We start from the raw sequence: 23,818 nt of genomic DNA, 5'->3' as shown, positions 1-23,818 counted from the left end.
AAGAGGCTGTAGCTTGGTAGTGGGTTGTGGGCATTAACAGAAAATTCTCAGAAATTGCCATGTGTTTAGCTTTCTAGAAAATGAGAAGACCACTTGTCTGAATGGTGGTAATGGGTTATGGACTTTCACAACTTCTTAAAAAATGCCTCGTGTTTTAACTTTTTAGAAAAATGAAAATGTCACATATCTGAATGGTGGGAGACTATAGCCTAAAGACATTGATGCTCTAAATGTTGGGTTGCATGAATCTAAGACATGGCCCCATCTTCTGTCAGGGCTGTAATGTGTTTAGCTTTCTAGAAAATGAGAAGACCACTTGTCTGAATGGTGGTAATGGGTTATGGACTTTCACAACTTCTTAAAAAATGCCTCGTGTTTTAACTTTTTAGAAAAATGAAAATGTCACATATCTGAATGGTGGGAGACTATAGCCTAAAGACATTGATGCTCTAAATGTTGGGTTGCATGAGTCTAAGACATGGCCCCATCTTCTGTCAGGGCTGTAAAGGCTGTTGGAGCGGGCTTCACCTGACCGAAGCCGAATTCATCTTCCACTCCTTCATGCGAGGGAGATTCATGATTTAAAAGAGATGAGAATGGCCTGCAATAATGGAACCCATCATTCTGCCAATGGCAAACGAACTCCCTTTTCCGCAACTTCCATGTTTTACCCCTCTTGAAATGGTGAGTTCCTAACAAGGACCATCTTAGAAGTGTACTTAATTATCTGATCCAAAAACGAGCTTGAGTTGGAAGTAATTCAGAGAACTTAAGAACTAATATCTTTGAAGATCTACAAAGAAAAAGAAAATCGCTTAAATGGCAATGGTAGAGAAGTCTGAATAGTTTAAACAATCAGAAACAGGTTCGTTCACAAACACTGAATTTTTATTGTTGTCCTAGAAGTCCATTCACAACCAGAACAAACAGAAAAGGATCCTCCAAATGCCCAAGAAGGATTAGAACCCATACAGAAGAGATACTACACGGTTTCCTCAGACAATCACGATCTTCACCTCATGATGCTGCAAGTTCTGCTTTCTTCTCCTCCAGAATCTTTAGCTCCTGACGCCAACCTTCTAATTTTGCCACCTTGTCTAACTGCTCTGGCTTCATATCTTTCTGATCAGTTTTCTGCTGTTGAGCTTCCGTGAGTCGAATCTGCAAATTAGCACACTTTCAGGTTAATTAATAAAAGCTGAAATGCATAACCTTAAATACCATTTCCTTCACTTATTACCACTTTATTTACGTAATGTTGAAATGTCCTGTATAAGAGGAAGAGAGAAAGAAGCCAGATTTGCTTTTTAGGCAAAGAAAGTTCACCATCTTTGCTTCTGCATTTTATTTTGCAGTAGCTTAAGGTGGAAGCTCAAAATGAGAGGGTGCATTTCACTACTAAACTCTTCAAGTTAAGTGCTTTTGTGCAATAATCTCCTTAATGATGGCATTTTTCTCACCCATGTTATTTGAAAATATCCTAGAAAATTAAAATACGTTATTTGTGGAGAAAGTGCAATAGAAGGTTAAGATATTTGGTTTACATGGGCAGGGCTATTGCATTGTCAATTCAGAGGATGTTCAATCTGTGCCTAAATTTTCCTTGTTAGTCCACGTCACAGAAATCAGTGACTGTAGGCATCATATGTATGCAGGTAGAGACACAGCCTATGTTGTCCGAAATTGGTCAATGCATCTCCATTGGCACCAAATGGGAGCATAATTAACCATGCTAATTTTTGCTAACTTTCATTACAAACATAACACTCCACAAAAATGACTACAATGATTGTTCAGATTTACTAACGACACTACATGATGCTGCAAATCTTTATGCTACATCTTTACCAGACAAAACCTATGTTGACTAGATAGCAGGCAACTCTAGAATCAATTTTTTTATCATTACTACTCTAGAACCAATTGAAATATTAACCATATTTTCCTTTTCATTCATCATATTTTCATTTTCATTTTTAAATAATTGGAGCATTATACTAAGAGGAGGACAAAAGATGCAAAACGAGAAGGTAGAATCACAACCTACCACAGGTAAGGTTACAGGTTACAATGAAAAACAATTGCCACTTTGTGAAGCATCCATATTAATCTAACATTTGGGTAAACTGCTTAAGAGCTAGCTAAATCAATGACAAAGTATCGATTCACCTCTGTGTATCGGCACTTTGAACGATAGGACAGATAAAAAGAACAAGTAAAATAATAAGAATACTGTACAACAAGGGCTATACTAATAATGTACATCAAGATATATCTTCAAATATATATATATATATATATATATACTGTACAACAAGGGCTATACTAATAATGTACATCAAGATATATCTTCAAATATATATATATATATATATATATATATATATATATATATATATATATATATATTCTAAAAAAGAATGGGTTCCCGAAAACACCAGTAAAACAGGTGTATCGGGAACCAAAAGATATGATGTGATACGCCCGATACAAGGCATATCGTGTCAAAATTTTGATCCTTGCCTGGAAGCAAAAGCCTCGAGTTAATGAAGAATTCCACCAGCCCAGTGTCTTAAAAAGCACACCTATGGTGGACCTAGTTGCACAAGTGAGGCACATTTCAAAGCATGTGCCTTACCTAAACCAAGGCACAGCCCCTCTCAAAGGGCATGTCCTGGTGTGCCTTTGGCCTCAGTCCAGGTGTGCATCTTTTTAAAATTGCTTTTTATTAGATTCTTGTGTTTTACACCTTTGTAATAGTTTATTGACTTCTGCATTACCTTAAATTTTTTATTTGTTTCTGCACTAGTAATAGTCTACTAATTTTTAAAATAAAAAAATAAAGACCATTCAAATAATATTTTTTGAGTAGAAGTATATTGTATTAACTGTATAAAAAGGTTAACTGTAAGTCTTATTTCTTACAAATAGGATCTCAAATAGCATATTTTTTACTAAAGAAGCAACAATAGTACAACTCACATATGATACCTAATCCAAAAATAGAATGAACTATGGCTAAAATCACAACACTAATCTCTTTATATTCACAAGACAAAAATTTAGGTTGGGGGGGCAAGCCCTAAACCCCAACATTTTCTTTTGTTGACTTGCCTCAAGGGGATTTCACAGATGAAGGGCTGGTCTCCTAGGGTTAGAAAGTTTCACATACTAGAATTGTTGAGTGCTTGAAACTCTTAGTACAATCCAAATATTTTTGCTTTCACTCAAAAATAAGTTTTAAACATTATATTTTTCAGTTTATGTATTTTAATAAGAAATAATAAGGTTTTTAAAACAATTAATTTCTTTTAAATTTTAGGTTTGCATTTTGTGCCTGGCTTCAAAATGACACACACCTTGCTTTGCACCTCAGGTGCTAAAAGGCCCTTGTGCCCTATACTTACAAAATATGCACCAGCCCCGGTTTGAAGACTACATGCTACTTATCTCAGAGCATTGTTTTAAAGGCTTAAGCCTTGAGGTGTGAGGCGTACACCTTGAGGTGAGGCACACAGATTTTGCCTCAAGGCTTAAGCCTCACAACTTTGATGTGAAGCTTAAGCCTTTGTTAGAATGAGGTGTAAGCCTCAAGCCTCAAGGCATGAGGTGTAAAAAGGCGTAAGCCTCAAGTATCAATGATTACTTAGTAAATTAATGCAAAAATATACATTTTTGTAATTTAAAACATATAGAAAAATAGAAAAAATAGTAAAATTAGTTCAATAATTACAGCCTAAATAAAAAAGAATAAAAAAGAAAAACCAATAAGGCAAATCAAACTCTATTGGTCTTTCTTAGTGTTTTAAGAGAGTTCAATGCAAAAAGGGCTAATCAAGTTCTTAGTTTCTTTTGGATAAATTAAGTGAGATTTTTCCATTATTCTAAATGTAATGTCCCAAGTTTGTTATTTTTCTCATTTCATCTACTAATGGATTTTTTTTCTTTTTAATAATAATAATAATAATAATAATTCTTGAAAATAAATCCGATTGAAATATGAGGAAGTAGAGAAGAGAAGGGAAGAAAAGAGAAGAGAAGAAGAAAGAAAGGAAGAAGGTTTGGAGCAATGGAACAGTACCGGTGGTGCCAGCTTCTATTATATTATATAGGGCGGCAGAAATAAGAAGGAAAAAGACTCTTGTGCCCTTGCTGTAAGTGAGTACAATAACAGAAAATAAAAAAAAACTTTAACTAGCCAAACAGACCCTAACACAAATAACTAAATTATTTCAATACTCCCCCTCAAGTTGGAGCATAGATGTCAATCATGCCCAACTTATCACACAAATCATTGTGCCACACATGAAAAAGACCTTTGGTGAAGATATCTGCAAGTTGTTCTTCTGAGCTGACATATGGAGTACACACTTCTCCATTTACAAGTTTCTCTCTAATAAAATGCTTGTCCACTTCAATGTGTTTCGTCCTATCATGCAGGACTGGATTAACAGCAATATTGATGGCAGCTTTATTGTCACAACAGAGTGACATAGGGTTGCTCACTACAAAACCCAGTTCACCTAACAGATTTCTTATCCACATGATTTCAGCAACCCCATGAGACGTCGCTCTATATTCTGCTTCAGCACTAGATCTAGCCACCACACTTTGTTTTTTACTTCTCCATGTGACCAGGTTTCCTCCTACAAAGGCACAATACCCACTGGTAGACTTTCAGTCATCAACTGCTCCTACCCAATCAGCATCAGTATATACTTCCACCTTTAAGTGTCCATGTTTCTGGAACAACAAACCAGCTCTGGGAAACTTCTTGAGGTATCTAAGGATCCTCCCTGCAACTTCAAAGTGAGTTGTCCTAGGATTGTGCATGAACTGACTAAGGACACTCACTGCATAAGCAATATCAGGCCTAGTCATAAAAAAATACAAGAGTCTCCCTACGAGTCTCTAGAACTTCTTCATATCTTTCAAAAACTCTCCCTGACTATCTCCCAACTGGTGATTAGATTCAATTGGTGAGTCAATTGGTTTTACCCCCAACTTGCATGTATCTTCTAGTAGATCTAGTACATATTTCCATTGGGAAATAAAGATGCCCTTGTGAGAGTGAGCAACTTCAATTCCAAGGAAATAACGTAAGGGGTCTAGATCTTTCACCTCAAATTGAGTGGCTAAGAATTTTTTTAGTCTCCGTATTTCAGCCTCCCAATCTCCTATGATCACTATGTCATCCACATACACAATTAGAGCTGCAATTTTCCTTTCACCTTTTTTAACAAATAGAGTGTGATCTGACTAGCATTGTTTGAACCCCATCTGTTGAACTGCTAAGTGGAACTTACTAAACCAAGCCCAAGGTGATTGTTTCAACCCATATAAAGATTTTTTTAACCTGCACACTTTTTGTTCACTGCCTTTGGCACAAAAACCTAGAGGTTGGGTCATGTACACTTCCTCTTCCAAGTCACCATTCAATAAAGCATTTTTTATGTCCAATTGGTGAAGTTCCCAGTCAAGATTTGCTACCAATGAAAGAAGAATCCTGATAGAGTTCATCTTAGCTACTGAAGCAAAAGTCTCTGCATAGTCCACTCCATATACCTGTGTAAAACCTCTTGCTACCAGTCTAGCCTTGTACCTTTCAACAATTCCATCAGCCTTGTGTTTCACTGTGAACACCCACTGGTTCCTTCCCTTCAGGAAGATCCACCAACTCCCAAGTGTCATTTTTGTGTAATGTATCAATTTCTTCCTGCATTGCATTTGTCCATTCAGGTTTAGATAAAGCTTTTGCCACATTCTTAGGAACGGGGACACTGTCCACAGAAGAGATGAATGCACGAAATGGAGGTGAAATGTGATCATAGGATAGGAAATTAGAGATAGGATGATTAGTGGTACAAGATCTAACACCCTTTCTCTTAGCAATAGGAACATCAAGATCATTGATGACAGGGGAATCAACATTGAGAGGAACAAACATATCAATAGGAGCAAGTGTACCTGGCTGATGAGAAGGATCTACCTTTGGCGAATCCGATGATGTTGGTTGCATAGTGTCAGGTTCCACGGCTCTTGAACTCTGCTGGCTTTTATGGCGATGATGAAAGACACGGAATGGAGGAGGATTGGGTAAAGAAGGTAGTTGAGTTTGAGCCGCCTGTTTCTCCTCAACCCTACTCTCCCCCTGAGGAGAAACCGAGAAGAAAGGTTGATTCTCAAAGAAGGATACATCAACGGAGACATAGTACTTGCGAGAGGTAGGATCATAGCAACGATACCCCTTTTGAGATAAAGGGTAACCAAGGAAAACACAAGGAATAGCCCGAGGATCAAGCTTACCTCGAGTAGGGGACAAGTTATGGACAAAGCAATGACACCCGAAAACATGCATCGGAATGGTGGACAATGGAACTGTAGGAAACAGAAGTTGATGTGGGGCCTTATACTCTAGTAACAGAGATGGCATACGGTTGATGATGTATGTAGCACACAAAACTGCATCCATCCAAAAACGGTTTGGCACATTCATATGAATTAATAAGCCACGAGCTACTTCGAGAAGGTGACGGTTCTTTCGTTCAGCAGTATCGTTTTGTTGGGGTGTCCTAGCACAAGAGCTTCGTTGAAGTGACCCACTCGAAGCAAAAACTCCGTGAGATCACTATGGAAGTATTCCTTCGCATTGTCCGACTGGAAGATATGGATTTCAGTTTGGAACTAAGTGAAAACCATGCGTTGAAAGTCTTTCACAATTTTTGGCACTTCATCTCTAGATCACATAGGGTAAACCCAAGTGTATTTAGAGTAATCATCAATCAAGGTAATGAAGTACTTATATCCAGCCTCAATAGGTAGAGTAACAGGGCCCCAAACATCAGAATAAACAATATGAAATGGAAATTCAGATCTTTTATTTCTCAAAGGAAAAGAACTTCTACAATGTTTACTCAATTGACATGTCTGACATTGTAACTAACTCACTGAGAAGGATTCAAACAACTTTGGGAACATAACTTTTAATGACTCAAAAGAAAGATGACCAAGACGACTATGCCATAAATAGGCTTGACTCTCACTGGACAAACTCATGGACTCTGTAGCCACAAGACCAGCTTTATTCTCCAACACGTAGAGACCATCCATCATGCTTCATCTACCAATCGTCTTCCCCGAGGCCATCCTGAAACACACATGAAGACGGAAAGAAAGTGACTAAACAGTTCAAGGAGTGAGTTATACTACTAAAGGACAACAAATTTATAGGTAATTTCGGAACATGCAGTACATTAGAAAGGGTAAGGCCGAGTGGGAGAGGTATGGTACCTTGGCCAGCTATGGTAGAGAAAGAACCATCAGCTAGTCTCACCTTACCTCTCCTAGAGAGAAGGTTATATGTCTAAAATAAATTTGACGTACCGGTCATGTGGTTTGAGGCTCCAGAGTCAATAACACATGGAAGGCAGTGGCAACGTTACCTGATGTAGACGCGAAAGAGGTAAAGGGAGTAGGACCAGAATCCATCTGGCAGAGAGTCCTACCATACAATTCCAAATGGTCATGAAAGGAGTTGATAATTTTACTTAGGGTCAGAACTGGGATGCCTCTCCTGAGTTACCAATGTACTAGTATTTGGAGATGCCATATTAGCTGAGTTATACTTTTTCTTATTCTACTGACTTGGTTTCTTGCCCTGATCAGGTGTTGACTTCTTACCCAAATCCTGTGCCCATTTAGGTTTTCCATGGAGATCCCAACATGTATCTCTAGTGTGTCTTGTCTTCTGGCAGTGAGTGCACCAAAATTTACTCTCATCATCTGTTCTCTTCTGAGAGTCACCTTTCTTAAAAGCACCTCCGACATTTGTATCTAAATTTCCCTGGACAGCTAGGGCAACTGACTCCCCCTCTACACAATTCATCACACTTCTACTCTCTTCTGACTGCACTAAGGCATACACCTCCTGAACTGATGGCAAGTCTTTACTACCCAAGATCTGCACCCTGATGGACTCAGATGAAGGATTCAGCCCTAGGAGGAAGGCAAAGACCCGTTGCTGAGATACAAGTGACTTATACGCCTTTGCATCTTCATCACACTTCCAATTCACATTCTGGTAGTGATCAAGTTCTTTCCATATCGATGTCAAATCAGAATAGTACATCGAGAGACTCCTCTCCCCCTGCTTGCAAGTAGGCGATTCAGCTTGCAGTTGGTATATCTTGGCATAGTGTCTCTGCTCTGAATAGGTGGACTTTGCTTGTTCCCATATCTCACAAGCAGTTTCTGTTATGGGCCCGAGCGTAGGATCGTGTCACGGGTCGTTCCGCCGTCAGAGCCTCGGACCTTTCCTTGCCCTTGGCCTTGCATACAGGCCCTATTTTGACTGTCGTGGGGGGTGATTTGTCCAAGAGATCACCGAACTCTCCTTACTTCCTTTCTTGATTGCAAAATTCGATACTTCATTCAATAATAGCGTCTCCTTAAATAGGAGATTACAAGAGGAGGTTTCCTTGTTGGATTCGGCTAGACTAGTCCTAACGGACTCAAACTCCTACTCCTAATTAAACTACTTGCTTTTAATCCTTCTAAGAAAAGGGGGTAAGATAAGGACGAATGGGATAAGGGATGAGGGAAACATGCATTCTCTTGACGTTTTTGGATAAGGGTGGGCCCACCCTATGAGCTGTCGTGTGGGCCTCGCTCTGCTGCTGCTGCGTGCGCGCGCTCGTGGTGCTGCCGCCGCGTGGTGCGCGCGGTGTTGTGCGTGGTGCGCGGTGCGTGCGCGCGGTGCCGCTGCTACGCGGTGTGTGCGCGCGGTGCCGCTGCTGCGCGGTGCGTGCGCACGGTGCCGTGCGCGGCTCATGGTACCGCTGCTGCGCGGCGTGTGTGCGCGGTGCCGCTGCTGCCTCAACTGCTGCCGCATGGTGTGGGTGCTCATAACATCACTCCCCTCCTGGACTACGAGCTTGTCCTCAAGCTCGAGGTTTGGATAAGCATTGTGGAGGTCGGTCCAGGGGATCCAAGTTGCCTCTGCTGGGGGAAGGTCCTCCCATTCGACCAAAACCTCGAGGGTGCCTTGCTAGACACGGGACCCGACGAGGGCGCGGGGCTGGAGGATAGGTCTGCCGTCCTGCAATGGGGGTAGGGGAGGTACATGGTCGGGTGGAGTGCCAACGTAAAGCTTTAAGAGGGATACATGGAAGACGTCGTGGATCCTGCTGTGCTCCGGAAGCTCGAGTTGATAAGCTACCTTTCCTATCTTCCTTAAAACCTTGAAAGGCCCGTAGAATTTGGGGGCCAGCTTAGGGGGCCCCCGGCGCCTGAGGGACAGCTGCCTGTATGGTCGGAGTTTCAGCCAAACGTACTGCCCTGGTTCGAAGGTGACTTCGCGGTGCTACTGATCATAGGCGTTTTTCATACGCGTCTGTGCTTGCTGTAAGCGCAAGGAGACCTCGGCCAGGAGGGCGTCGCGAGCTTGCAGGCTGCAGTCCACTTCTTCCAGCCGCGTTGAGCCCGGTTCGTAGGACAGAAGGCGCGGAGGGTCTCGACCATACACCACTCTGAAGGGGGTCATTCCAAGGGAGGAGTGATAAGATGTATTGTAGCAGTATTCAGCCCATGGGAGGTACTCCACCCAGCGCCGTGGCTGGTCTCCCACAAAGCAGCGAAGGTACATCTCAATTGTCCGGTTCACCACCTCTGTTTGGCCGTCTGACTGTGGATGGTAGGCTGAGGAGAAGGAGAGGGCCGTGCCTTGTAATCTAAAGAGCTCCTTCCAGAATGTGCTTGTGAAGATTGGGTCCCGGTCACTGACGATGGACTCGGGGAGTCCATGTAAGCGGAAAATGTGGGTGAAGAACGTATGGGCGACCGAGACTGCGGTATAGGGATGGGATAAAGGGAGGAAGTGAGCATATTTGGAGAACCGGTCTACTACCACGAACAGTACTGACTTCCCTCCGACCTTGGGCAGCCCTTCGATGAAATCCATGGCAATATCGGCCCATATCTGTGTTGGGAGGGAGAGGGGTTGGAGCAGGCCTGCGGGGTGCAGATTCTCCCATTTTTGTTGTTGGCACACCGCACAGTTCTGGATAAAGTCCCGTACCGAGGCCCTCATGGCTTGCCAGTGGAAGTCAGTGTGAATGCGATGCAACGTTTTCTGAATGCCCTCGTGAGTCAATTGGTGTATGCTGGCGATGATGGAGGGGATGAGGGGGCAATCGGCTGGTAGGTATATCCTCTTTTTGTAAAATATCAGCCCATCGTGGAAGGCCCAGTTTGGGTTAGTAGACCCTGACTGTATTTGTTGGACTAGGTCGTTCCATTCGGAAGACTGCGGCAGTGCATTCCGGATGTCTTCTAGCAGGGTGGCTCTTGGTTGGGAGATTGCATGGAGGACCATACTGTCTTCCTCTCGTTGGGATAGGGCATCTGCTGCGCCGTTCAGGGATCCTGCCTTGTAGTCCACTCGGAAGTCAAACCCCAAAAGTTTGCTGACCCAATGTTGCTGTGGAGAGGTGGTCAGCCGTTGTTCCAGCAAGTACTTGAGGCTATAGTGGTCTGTCTTGACGACGAAGGGTCTGCCCCACAAGTACGGCCTCCAGTGTTGTACTGCCTTGGCCAGGCCAATGAGCTCGCGTTCATAGGCGGGTAGTTTGAGATGGCGGTCAGCTAGCTTGCGGCTGAAAAAGGCTGTCGGGTGCCCTTGCTGTTGAAGGATGGCTCCTATGCCCGTGCCAGAAGCGTCACACTCGACTGTGAACTCAAGGTCGAAGTTCGGTAGCTGGAGGACTGGTGTGGAGGAGAGGGCTTCCCTTAGGCCTACGAAGGCTGCCTCGGCTGTGCTATCCCAGTGGAATGCGTTTTTCCTGAGCAGGTTGGTAAGCGGGGCTCCTAGCAGGCCGTAGTTCTGGACGAACTTTCGGTAATACCCTGTTAGCCCTAGGAACCCGCGGAGGGCCTTGGCGGACTGTGGCCGGGGCCAGTCCTTAATGGCCTGCACCTTGGAGCTGTCTACCGATACACCTTGTCCGCTGATTACATGTCCAAGGTAAAGGACTTGGTGTTCCCCAAAGGAGCACTTGGATCTTTTAAGGAAGAGTCGGTGTTGCTTAAGGAGCTCGAGCACGATCCTTAGGTGTTGTATATGTTCCACCCACGACTTGCTATAGACCAAGATGTCGTCGAAGAAGACTAGTACATACTTTCGGAGTTGAGAGTGGAAGACTTCATTCATCAGAGCCTGGAATGTGGAAGGGGCGTTGCAGAGGCCGAATGGCATAACTAGGAACTCGAAGTGGCCATGATGCGTCCTAAAGGCTGTCTTCTCTACATCCGCAGAAGACATCCTGACCTGGAAATAGCCCGATCTGAGGTCTAACTTTGAGAAGAACTATGCACCGTGGAGTTCGTCCAATAATTCATCTGCGATGGGGATCGGGAACTTATCCTTGATGGTTCGGCTGTTGAGTTCCCTATAGTCTACACAAAATCTCCAAGTTCCCTCCTTTTTGGGTACCAACAGAACTGGGGAGGAAAAAGGGGAGTGGCTGGGCCGAATGATCCCCTGCTGTAGCATGTCTGCGCATTGCTTCTCTAGCTCATCTTTCTGCCGGTGGGGGTAGCGATAGGGTCGCACCACGACCGGGTCTGACCCTACAATTAGAGGGATCCGGTGGTCGCAGGCTCTAGGAGGGGGGAGGCCCTTGCGTTCTTGGAAAACAACCGAGTAATCGGTGAGAAGTCTCTCCACATCCGTGGCGTGCGAATTCTCCCCCTGGAGTGCATGCAATTGTGTCTTGGTCCTTGTCCTGGTTCCCTGCCAGGTAACTGGTTTGCCATCCAAGTGGAAAGTCATAGTCAGGGCAGCGAAGTCCCACAGAATTGGGCCTAAGGTGATCAGCCATTTGACGCCTAGGACGATGTCAAATTCGTCCAAGGATAGTACAAATAAATCTGCCCGGAAGGATTCTTTTCCCACCTGAATTTCGGTGTTCCTACAGATACCGGGGCTGTGCACTCTTTCCCCATTTGCCACGGCTACCTGTAGTTGTGGCCTGGCTTCCATGGGCAACTCTAGCTCGCGGGCCGCCTGATTGCTGATGAAGTTGTGGGTGCTCCCGGAGTCCACCAGAATGCGCATGGGTCTCCTCGTCACTAGAGCCTTTAGCTGCATTGTCTGGGAGGTTCTGATACCCGTGATGGCGTGGAGCGAGATCTCTGGTTCAGTTGGTGACGGCTCTTCCTCATCCTCTTCCGTCTCGTCTACTAGAAGGCAGAACAGTTTCTTGCATCTATGCCCTGCGGAGTATAGATCATCACAGTTGAAACATTGTCCCTTCGCGCGCCGTTCTGCCATCTCGGCTCGGGACAGGCGCCTGATGGGGGGTGACACCCTGCTGCTCCCTGTCTGTGATACCGGTCTGGAGGGGTAACCCGGGTGGGTCCTCTGTTCTCTGCTGGGCGCAGGGGTAGACACTCCCGCTGGCCTCGACGGTGCCCAAGTCGTGGCTGGCCGTCTAATGCTAGAGGGTCCCTGAGCGAGCTGCATCTTTCGCTCAAAGGCGCGGGCGAGGTTCATTGCTGTAACCAGATTAGGGGGATGCTGCATCTCAACGTCTACCCTTAGGGGCTCTATCAGCCCTGCTGTGAACATGTCCACTTGTTGATCTGGCCTAACTGTGGCTGCTCTGGCAAGCAGGGTTTGGAACTGGCGTTGGTATTCAGCCACGGTTCCCCCTTGCTTGAGATTGATGAGCTCTCCCAGCGGGTTGCTCGTCATTGGGGGTCCAAACCTAAGGAGGCAATAGGACCTGAACTGCTCCCAGCTGAGCCCTGGTTCTTCTTGCTCCACGCGGTAGAACCAAAGTTGTGCCTCTTCCATAAGGTGGAAGGCTGCCAGGCTGACCTTGTCTCTGTCATCCGTGCGCTGGCTGCGGAAGAACTGCTCGCAGCGGTACAACCATCCTAACGGGTCTCCGGTGCCGTCGTAAGATGGAAATTCAAACCGGCTGTATTTGGGAACAACTGCAGCCATCGGTGCTGCGGCTTGATGTTCGTTGGTTGATCCTGTCCCATCCGTGCGGCGACTGCTGGTAGAGGCTAGCCCTTCCGAGTTCTTATCTTTGTTGGAGAGGAACGCTTCTAACAGGCGACGTAGCTCCCGAACGTCCTCCTTGACCTCTCGGACCTCCATACTGGTTTCAGTGAGCCTATGCTCCAGTTCATGGACTCTACAAGACAGCGGCTCCTGTTCTCTCATGACGGTTGGCTCTGATACCAAGATGTTATGGGCCCGAGCGTAGGATCGTGTCACGGGTCGTTCCGCCGTCAGAGCCTCGGACCTTTCCTTGCCCTTGTGTTACGATTCAGCACAGGCTTAGCCTTGCCTACGCTTGGCAAGCTTACGTTAGGGACATGCCCGTCATTTTCGCCTGTAAGATTTTTGGGAGAACTGATGTCATCTTCAGGCAGACTACCAGAAGCTTAACGTACTCTTTGAGGAGGGGTGGTCGACCTCCTTGGGTGCCTAACCTTGGCACTCCTAGACCTTCATCCCCTTGCGGGGCGGCCCTGGTTAACGGCTAGCATGGCTACCAGGGTTCCTCATGGGCGCACACTTGCTCATGGGGACAGTGTTGGACCGGCACTGCGCTACCGATACTCAAGGGAGGCTTGGCATGCGGGCCCGGCTCAAGCACGTCCCTTTACCTCGCCAGCCCCTTGCCCAAGCTGATTGAGCTATCCCGTTGCCCTTAGCGCACGGGTGTGTTCCGGCCCAAGCGGTTGCCTATCATCATGGCACACAGGTGCCTGTCATCATCGGCATACAGGAGACCCTTCACATCGGTGCCAAGTCACCTCATCAGCGCATGGTCGCCTTCCATGATGGTTGTCCCCCTTTAGCACGTAAGCGGCGCCTCCCATGGACCGGTCTGAGCCAGGAGAGTGCCCCGGCCATTGGACTTGAGGTCGTGATCCAGTGCTACTGACGTTGGTGGAGCCATCCCATCGGGCAACTCCTAGCCTCTAAGCGCAGAAAGGCTTGTCCTGGCCTGCCTTGGCCAGGACGCCGCACGGGTTTCTTCCGCTGCAGAACTATCCCCGTGACAGTTGGTATCAGAGCAAGTTGGCTAATTGCAACAGCAGTTGGTTTTCAGCAGATTAGCCCAGAGCCAGTTGAAGCGATCATTTCGACAAGCAGCATTTTGTGGGGTGCGGTCCCTAGTCACCTCCACCCAGGATCGAGCAGAATTCAAATCAGGCCTGGCAAGAGGCCATTTCATAGTTCGTGTCCCCATTCCAATGACACTAAAACAGCTTCCCTTGCGGTTGCAAACGCTTTGGTTGTTGTCCTCATGCGGTGGCAGACGCGTGAGCCTTGATAGGAATGTGGGTACACTACCTGAGCAGAATTCAGATCAGGCCTATCAAGAGGCCATTCAATGTTCGCGTTCCCATTCCAATGACCCTAAAACAGCTTCCCTTGCGGGTGCAGACGCATTGGTTGTTGATCTCATGCGGGGGCAGACGCGTGGGCCTTGTTAGGAATGCGGTTACGCTAGCCGTTGGAGCATGGCGGCCCTACACCGGCAAAGTTTTAGGTGGACATGCTCAGTTTTCAGGTTGAACACTTGCAGCAGCAGAAGCTCATCTTAAGGCGAGTGCATGTTCGGCAACTCATGGGTAAAAGTTGCCACACTCGCGTTTGAAGCGGTCAGGTCTCCTTGAGGCAGCAGCAGTGGGGCCCCCTCGGAGTGAAGATGTAGCCCGAGTCGGCGAGGCGAAGCGTAGTTTCGAGGGCCCAGAGAGCATAAGCCATGGCTAGGTTTGAGTAACCCGCGCAGGGCGAGGTGAAGTCGGCAGGCTAGCATGGTAAAAGGGTACCCGTGTCATCGCCAACATGAGGAGTAGACCTATCAACGTGTTCGGTAGCATCACAGAAAAGCTACCATGAAGACGGTTGAGCCTTGAGGTAAGATGATACATGGGGCGGACCTCCGCGAAGCACCACACACATTTCTTCGAGGGCCCTTCTTTCACAGTCAACGGCATAGCCATTGCGCGGTTTGAGTAACCTCGACACAAGGGGCGAAGTCCAGGCAGGCCGGCATGGTGAAATGGTTCCGTCCCCATAAATGGACACCAATATAGGCAAGACCCGGGTTGGCCAGGCGAGCCCCGAACTGGCAGAAGAGTGGATGGCGCGAGACTCAAACGCCCATTCACGGAAGGAGTCATTGTCGAGGACGACAATGAATTGAGTGGGGGAGCCTGTTACGGTTCAGCACAGGCCTAGCCTTGCCTACGCTTGGCAGGCTTACGTTAGGGACATGCCCGTCATTTTCGCCTGTAAGATTTTTGGGAGAACTGATGTCATCTTCAGGCAGACCACCAGAAGCTTAACGTACTCTTTGAGGAGGGGTGGTCGACCTCCTTGGGTGCCTAACCTTGGCACTCCTAGACCATCCCCTTGCGGGGCGGCCCTGGTTAACGGCTAGCATGGCTACCAGGGTTCCTCATGGGCGCACACTTGCTCATGGGGACAGTGTTGGACCGGCACCGCGCTACCGATACTCAAGGGAGGCTTGGCATGCGGGCCCGGCTCAAGCACGTCCCTTTACCTCGCCAGCCCCTTGCCCAAGCTGATTGAGCTATCCCGTTGCCCTTAGCGCACGGGTGTGTTCCGGCCCAAGCGGTTGCCTATCATCATGGCACACAGGTGCCTGTCATCATCGGCATACAGGAGACCCTTCACATCGGTGCCAAGTCACCTCATCGGCGCATGGTCGCCTTCCATGATGGTTGTCCCCCTTTAGCACGTAAGCGGCGCCTCCCATGGACCGGTCTGAGCCAGGAGAGTGCCCCGGCCATTGGACTTGAGGTCATGATCCAGTGCTACTGACGTTGGTGGAGCCATCCCATCGGGCAACTCCTAGCCTCTAAGCGCAGAAAGGCTTGTCCTGGCCTGCCTTGGCCAGGACGCCGCACGGGTTTCTTCCGCTGCAGAACTATCCCCGTGACACTTGGCCTTGCGTACAGGCCCTATTTTGACTGTCGTGGGGGGTGATTTGTCCAAGAGATCACCGAACTCTCCTTACTTCCTTTCTTGATTGCAAAATTCGATACTTCATTCAATAATAGCGTCTCCTTAAATAGGAGATTACAAGAGGAGGTTTCCTTGTTGGATTCGGCTAGACTAGTCCTAACGGACTCAAACTCCTACTCCTAATTAAACTACTTGCTTTTAATCCTTCTAAGAAAAGGGGGTAAGATAAGGACGAATGGGATAAGGGATGAGGGAAACATGCGTTCTCTTGACGTTTTTGGATAAGGGTGGGCCCACCCTATGAGCTGTCGTGTGGGCCCCGCTCTGCTGCTGCTGCGTGCGCGCGCTCGTGGTGCTGCCGCCGCGTGGTGCGCGCGGTGTTGTGCGTGGTGCGCGGTGCGTGCGCGCGGTGCCGCTGCTACGCGGTGTGTGCGCGCGGTGCCGCTGCTGCGCGGTGCCGTGCACGGCTCATGGTACCGCTGCTGCGCGGCGTGTGTGCGCGGTGCCGCTGCTGCCTCAACTGCTGCCGCGTGGTGTGGGTGCTCATAACAGTTTCAGCCCACATAAAAGTCTTCCTTACCTGTGGCAGGATGGAAACCAAGAGCCATGACATCACCATACTATTCTCTTGGTTCCACCTATCATATTCAGCACTTCTGTTCTTCGGTTCCTTCACTCTCCCATTGATGTATCCTATTTTCCCCCTAGCAATGCTGTAGAGTTTTATTCCCCTAGACCACTCAAGGTAGTTCAGACCATCAAAGGGAATAACAGCCATGGGGAAATTCATATCCATTCCCCCACTCACTCCATTGTGGCTCCCTGAAATCTCTGAAGTAGCAGAATTCTCAGACGACATGGTAAACACAGTTTTTTTTTTATCTAAACTCTCAACTTAGGATCCCTCCTTATATCGACAAAAGCTCCACACACAACAATTCAGGTCTGGACTTAATCTGAGCACAAAAAACAACACCAATTTCCAAAGAAGAATTATGACGAGACTGATTTTCATATCTGCATGAAGAACAGTCCCAGCCTACTGGTTTTCCAGTAAGTTCCACCACAGCATTAATCAATAAGAGAGATCCTAACACATGAAATCAGACTAACGAGCAGAGAAAACAGGTCATCTATGACCTACAGTCACCTTTTCATAGGTACAGGATCACACGATCCAACAAATAAAAGAGGTATAACCCTCACAAAAGTCTGCCGACATTCAGTGGTTTGGATTCATTTGTTCTCCACTTGGTACACGACCAAGGAAAGAAATAAAAGAAGAAAGAAAACTTTAGGGTTGTACCAGTTGCAGATCTGATTTGATCAGCCCAGATTCAATCCTCTATTCCTCCCAGATTCAGCAACTTGAAGAGAAAACTTGGTCACCCAGATTCAACAGCCTTGCTCTGATACCATCTTGGCATTAAATCCGATTGAAATATGAGGAAGTAGAGAAGAGAAGGGAAAAAGAGAGAAGAGAAGAAAGGAAGAAGAAAAGGTTTGGAGCAATGGAACAGTACTGGCGGCGCCAACTTCTATTATATTATATAGAGCGGCAGAAATAAGAAGGGAAAAGACTCTTGTGCCCCTGTTGTAAGTGAGTACAATAACAGAAAAAAAAAAAAAAAAAAACTTTAACTAGCCAAACAGACCCTAACACAAATAACTAAATTATTTCAACAATAATAATGGATCTTTCTTCTAAATTGGTTTATTTACATGAAATGTAAAATGTTTATAATTGTTAGTTGATTAGTTATTATTTTATTTAATGCTTAAATGTTGAAGCTTATTGCTTATTAACTTAGCTTATGGATATGTGTACCTTCTATCATTTTAATTTGGCATATCATATGTTATTTTCATCAATTTACAAACTTAAATTAATTTTTCCTTAAACTTTGAGGCTTACGCCTTGCAATGCCTTGAGGCTTAAACCTCACCTTTTTGGGCCATTACGCCTCAACTATGCCTTTAGACTTTTAAAACCTTGTCTCAGAGTTCATCCATCTCTTCTCAGCAATAACTAATTTGGAACTAGGTACATCCAATCTGAATTCAATTCATTTGTAACTCTACAAAGATGATCATGTGGGGATGCATGCTGATTGAATTTTTCTAGGTATGTGCAAGGAAAGGATTTCCAAGGTTTTAATGAATAGCACTAATTCCCCTTGGGTAATTATTGATTTAATTATCATTGGAGTCACCCACTAGGTTTTGGCTTCAGAGAATTTTAAGAGCATTTAGTTCAGTCTATTATGTTGGAAGTTGGTCAAGGCCTTCTCAACAGTAATGCATCATTCTAGCATACTTCTTTAATAGTATGCCATCTCATGTCTTGAATTTCAAAATCCTGCTTCAGGTTGCATGTTAGCTCTCCTGTGACTGTCTTCAATTTCCTTTAAGTCTTTTCTCTTTTTTCATATTCCCAGTCCTTACCATACAAAGCTTGACCTTAAATCTGTATTGTAAATTTCTTGAATGCTCAGCCTATCAAAGGTTATCAAGTTTATAATCTGATTTCTACAAAAGAAAAATGTGTCTGCTGATGTGGCACTGTGGAAGTTTGTAACCTTCTTCTGTTCATCCCATGCCTCTCTTTATGGGGGTGGGGAGAGGGGGTTTGGTACAAACAAAGAGCAACTGTGGTATCCCAAAAAGAAAGTTTAAATTGAACCTTCATTTCATTGATAACCAAAAAGAAAAGGGGCAGAAAGTTCAAAAAACTTCAGACCTATCAGTCTCATTCGTGATGTCTACAGAGTGATTGCAAAGGTTTTACCTAAAAGAATGTGAAGGGGTGCTGGACAAGTACTTAGGGAGCCTTTGTAGATGGGAGGCAGATTCTTGATGGGGTTTCAGTGGCAAATGAGCTAATTGACTCAAGGAGGAATGGGGAGGAAGGAGTGCTACTTAAGGTAGATTTGAAAAAGGCCTATGATCATGTATGCTGAGCTTTTTGGATTACATGCTCAATAGATTCAATTCTTCCAGGAAATGGAGAAATCAGATAAGTTGGCTGTAACCAATGGTATTCAGACCTGTTTTGGTAAGAAAAACAGTAGAAGAAAAGGACAAAAGGAAGTGAGAAAACAGAGGAGAAGAAGGTAGACGACAGAAAGAATGAGAAAAAGAAAAGGGGGTACAGAATCAGTCCATCCTGCCACTCCAAAGACAAGTTAACAAACTAATAAAAATAACAAGACAATAAAAAATAATAACCAATGGGACCACAAACTAATTAACTGCATATCTACACTCCCCCCTCAAGTTGGGAATAGATATTTGTCATTCCCAACTTGCATAAATATGTCTCTAGCTTGACTTTGGCAATTGCTTGGATGAAAAGATCAACAAGTTGCATATCAGAGGCTACATAAGAAAGGCAGGCTTCTTGGGAAGCTACTTTCTCTCTGACGAGATGTTGGTCCACTTCAATGTGTTTTGCTCTATCATGCTGTATTGGGTTATGAGCAATGTTAATGGCAGCCTGGTTATGACTATACAACATCAAGGGTCTTTCATACTCGATGCCCAATTCCTCAAGTAGGGATCTCAGCCATAACACTTCAGCTACACCATTAGACATAGACCCATACTCTGCTTCAGCACTGGAGCAAGAAACAACATTTTGTTTCTTACTCCTCCAAGAAATGAGATTTCCTCCAACAAGAGCACAATACCTTGAAGTGGATCTCCAATCATCAACACACCTTGCCCAAATTGCATCAATGTACACTTATATCTTCATATGACCACTATTCTTGAAGAGTATACCTCGGCCTGGACACTTCTTCAAGTAGGCTAGTATTCTTTTAATAACAATAAGATGAGTTGTCCTAGGAGAGTGCATATACTAACTGACAATGCTAACTACATAGGAAATGTCAAAACATGTCAGGCAAAGATAGAGAAGTTTTCAAATCAGTCATTGATACATACTTTTATATTCAAGAGGGTTACCCCCTTCCACATTTATCTTATGATTTTGCTCAATGGATGTGTCTGCATGTTTAATCCTTAACTTTTTAGTTTCCTATAGGAGATCAAGGACATATTTCCTCTAGGAGATGAAAATACCATGCTTGGATCTAGTCACTTCAATTTCCAAGAAATATTGCAATTCACCTAAATCCTTCACTTTCTCCTGAGTAACCACTTAATTAATCTCATCAATATCATTCCCTGCCATCACAATATCATCAACATACGCAACCAAGAGAGTCAGGGCTGAACCAGTTTGGGCTTTGTTGTAACTTGATTTTCATTTCAGGGAGGGTTAAGAGAGTTTACCTCTCCCCTTGCTTTCTTTATCTGTTCCTTCAATGATGTTTAACAAAAGTTTCTGTTATTGATCCGGAAAAAAAAAAAAAAGAAAATCACCTATTGGTTGGGTATTGAGCATGGAGGGTTAAGAGAGTTTACCTCTCCCCTTGCTTTCTTGTATCTGTTCCTTCAATGATGTTTAATAAAAGTTTCTGTTATTGATCACAAAAACAAAAAAAAAAAAAAACACCTATTGGTTGGGTATTGAGCAGGTATGTTCCCCCAACAAGAAGAAAAAACAATAATTTCAACTCCTCATTAACCCAAACAGTCAGACCTTTCAACCTGTTACCCAGTTAAGAGAGTGCATCAGTCCAACCCCTAACCCACTAATAGATAAAAATCCATTGTCATTGTCAGAAAAACCAACCTGGATGGTCAAACAACCAACTTGAAATACAGGCATTGAATAGGCTTAACATTTTCACTAATGCCCTACATCCACAACCCCCATTTACATTTTATCCAAACCCTAAAAAGCAAACACCCAAAATCCAGAATATCAGCAAAACCACTCTTTCTTGTCCTTTCTTCCCTCTCTATCCAAGCAATTCCTCAAAGGTCAAGTCTTGGACTTGTATGGCAGAAGCAATGGCAACTTCTCAGTTGATCAATCTCTCTCTTCTCACAAAATTTAAGCTGTGATGGGAAATCAATGGAATCTTGAGGGTAAGCACCACAGATCCTTGACATTTCTTTATTTCCCCTCTCTCATCCTTCAGTCTCACTATTCTATCTCCCATTTAACCCTTGGAGGTGCAATTCAAAGAATCAGGTCCAGTCAACCACATACAGTCATTAAAAAAAGTGGTGATTCCTTTTCTTTTATCAATAGCGGATCAACAAAATGTTATTGCAGAATGAAAGAAGACATGTTTAGCTAAAGTCAACTAGCAAGTCCCATAGGCTCAGTTTGGAAAGAGTACAAATACAAATATGTACAGTGCAAATACATACAAAATAATATAAAATGCAAGGGTTTGCACTATACATATTTGTATTTGTACTCCTTCCAAACTGAGCCATAAGTGCAAACATGAAAAAACAAATGGAAGTCCCAATATACAATTGCAAGCCTCCCAAGTCGCCCCCAATACAAATATTAGCCCCTACCCTCAGAAAAGTCAGCTGAATTTTTTGCACTACTAGAAATAAATCCATTTAAATGAGATGTTCAAAATGGATCCAAGGATATTGCTTCCCTCATGTTGTGGATATGAATCCAGGGGACTAAACCCTTCACCCATTAACCAACCAGTTACAATTCTGGAATCCCCTTTCAGTTCCAAGTTTTAAGTAACCAAACACAACCACCCTCAGCCCTTAGATGAGACAGTATATTTCAGCATGAGCAAAATTAACCAATTCCAATTGGAAAAGTATAAATTGTTAAGATCTCACCTTAAGAGGTTCTAAAGATGCCTCTGATTCCCAAATTTCCAGGGTCTCCACAGCTGCATCCATCAAAGTTGAGCTTGATTTTATGTAGTGAAGTTAGCTCCCGATAATTTTTGGACAGTAGACCTTGGAGAAGCATACCGCTATCCCCTAATGATGTAATCCACACTTATTGATCGGAAAAAAAATGATGTAATCCACACTTATTGATTGGAAAAAAAATGATGTAATCCACACCGAAAAGTCTAAATTCTTCCCTTGCTTGCTTCCAATGTGCCACTCTCACAGTGATCAGATCTATCATTCATCTATAGATTGAGATTTTCCTTAAAAGGTTTTGGAGGTTTCTTTCTATTGTTGCTTGAGATGATTGAGAGAGAGAGAGAGAGAGAAAAGAGAGGTACGGATGATAGAAAGTGATGTAACCGTTTCTGGTCACGTACCAATTTTTTTGTGATGTACCAATTTTTTGGCTAAGTACCTCGTCATTTGACCAGCTCCCAGGTGGCCTGTGACTCAGAGGATGATGGAGCTCCCTAGTGGCGAACTGCCTGGTGATGAGCTACTTGGTGGCGAACTCCCTGGTGGTGAGCTACCTGGTGACGAGCTCCCTGGTGGAGAGCTACCTGGTGACGAGCTCCCTAGTGGTGAGCTACTTGGTGACGAGCTCCCTGGTGGAGAGCTACTTGGTGACGAGCTCCCTGGTGGAGAGCTACTTGATGACGAGCTCCCTGGTGGTGAGCTACTTGGTGACGAGCTCTCTGGTGGAGAGCTACCTGGTGACGAGCTCCCTGGTGGAGAGCTACCTGGTGACGAGCTCCCTGGTGGTGAGCTACTTGGTGACGAGCTCCCTGGTGGAGAGCTACTTGGTGACGAGCTCCCTGGTGTAGCGCAACCCGACTGCCCTCTGCAAGAGGTGATCTCCTCTCCTTTGCAGGCGGCGGGAGCTGAGGGACCTGCGAGAACTGAATCAGAGGACCCAGGGGTATTTTCCCGGCGGGGACTCTCTGATGCCTAAGTTAGCATTCTGATTGTAGGGAGCTTGGAGAGAAATAAGAGAGCTAGAGAGCAAGGATTACCTCCATTTTTTCATTCTCTCCCCCTTGTCTTTGGGGGTCGGAGTCCTTATATAGTGGTGTCCTGTCAAATCAGGCGCAACAGCCTCTGTCAAGTCAGGCGTAACCGCCTCTATCTCTCTGCCGGAGTCGTTATTGCCAAAGCTGAGGTGGCGGGTGCAGGCGACTGCTGCAAAGTACGACTCTGCCAGTCAAGGGACAACTCTCAGGACTGGCAGGCACGGCGCCGCCTAGCGAGAGACGTGGGCGCAGGCCTCCGGATCTGTCAGGTAAGGTTGTCAGGCAGGAGATCTTCTTGCGATACGCCGAGCTGCCCCTATGTGCCGAGCTGCCCCTAAGTGGCGAGCTCTTCGTAAGAGGCCAGGCTGCCTGCGGAGTGGCCAGCTGCCTGTGGCGAGCTGCCTATGCCGAGCTACCTGTTAGTGCCGAGCTGGCCCTAAGTGGTGAGCTCTTCGTAAGACGCCAGGCTGCCTGCAGAGTGGTCAGCTGCCTGTGGCGAGCTGCCCCTAGCTATACCGAGCTCCCAGAGCTATGCCGACCTGCTTGTGGCGAGCTCTGCCGAGTTGCCTGTGGCGAGCCATGCCGAGCTGTCTGTAAGTGGCAAGTTGTGGCAAGCTCTGCCAAGCTGCCCGAGCTTCTCGAGCTGCCCAATTGTCAAGAGGTTGCACTTGGTTTGCATGAGGTGCCAGGTGTCACAATTTCACTGGAGGGCCAAATCCGCCCTCATCATTTGCCCCCCACTCCCGAGCTGAGAGTAACTCAGCGAAGGGAGTAGATTTCTTCTTTTGGCCAGTAAGTCGACGAGCTAGTAAGTGCTGATCCAATTCCTTAGGCTTTGGGAGCTGCCTGCCAATGGCGAGTTGCCTGTAATGTGAGGAGGTCTCCGCCAGTTCAGTAGTGTAGCCCTTAGGCTCTAGGGGCAACTTATAGTTCACTTTTGCTGATTTTGCTCATGCTGAGGAAGCGACTGGGTATTCAGCAATAGTGTGGCCCG

The 23,818-nt window shown here is 45.6% G+C and overlaps 1 protein-coding gene across 1 annotated transcript in view; it reads right to left on the bottom strand.

Annotated features, from left to right (window-relative positions):
- Positions 1 to 759: 759 nt before the first annotated feature.
- LOC104589756 (partner of Y14 and mago-like) overlaps positions 760 to 23,818 on the bottom strand; it is a 61,847-nt gene continuing 38,788 nt past the window's right edge. The window contains exon 4 of the mRNA XM_010248178.3: positions 760 to 1,161. Coding sequence (XP_010246480.1) covers positions 1,018 to 1,161 — 144 coding nt within the window. The 3' untranslated portion in view covers positions 760 to 1,017. The remainder of the gene's footprint in view (positions 1,162 to 23,818) is intronic.

Source organism: Nelumbo nucifera, chromosome 1 (genome assembly GCF_055504915.1).
Source record: "Nelumbo nucifera cultivar China Antique chromosome 1, China Antique-T2T, whole genome shotgun sequence".
Classification (NCBI taxonomy): domain Eukaryota; kingdom Viridiplantae; phylum Streptophyta; class Magnoliopsida; order Proteales; family Nelumbonaceae; genus Nelumbo; species Nelumbo nucifera.
Note: the sequence above shows the minus strand (reverse complement) of the source record. Positions and strands in the feature narration are given on the sequence as shown.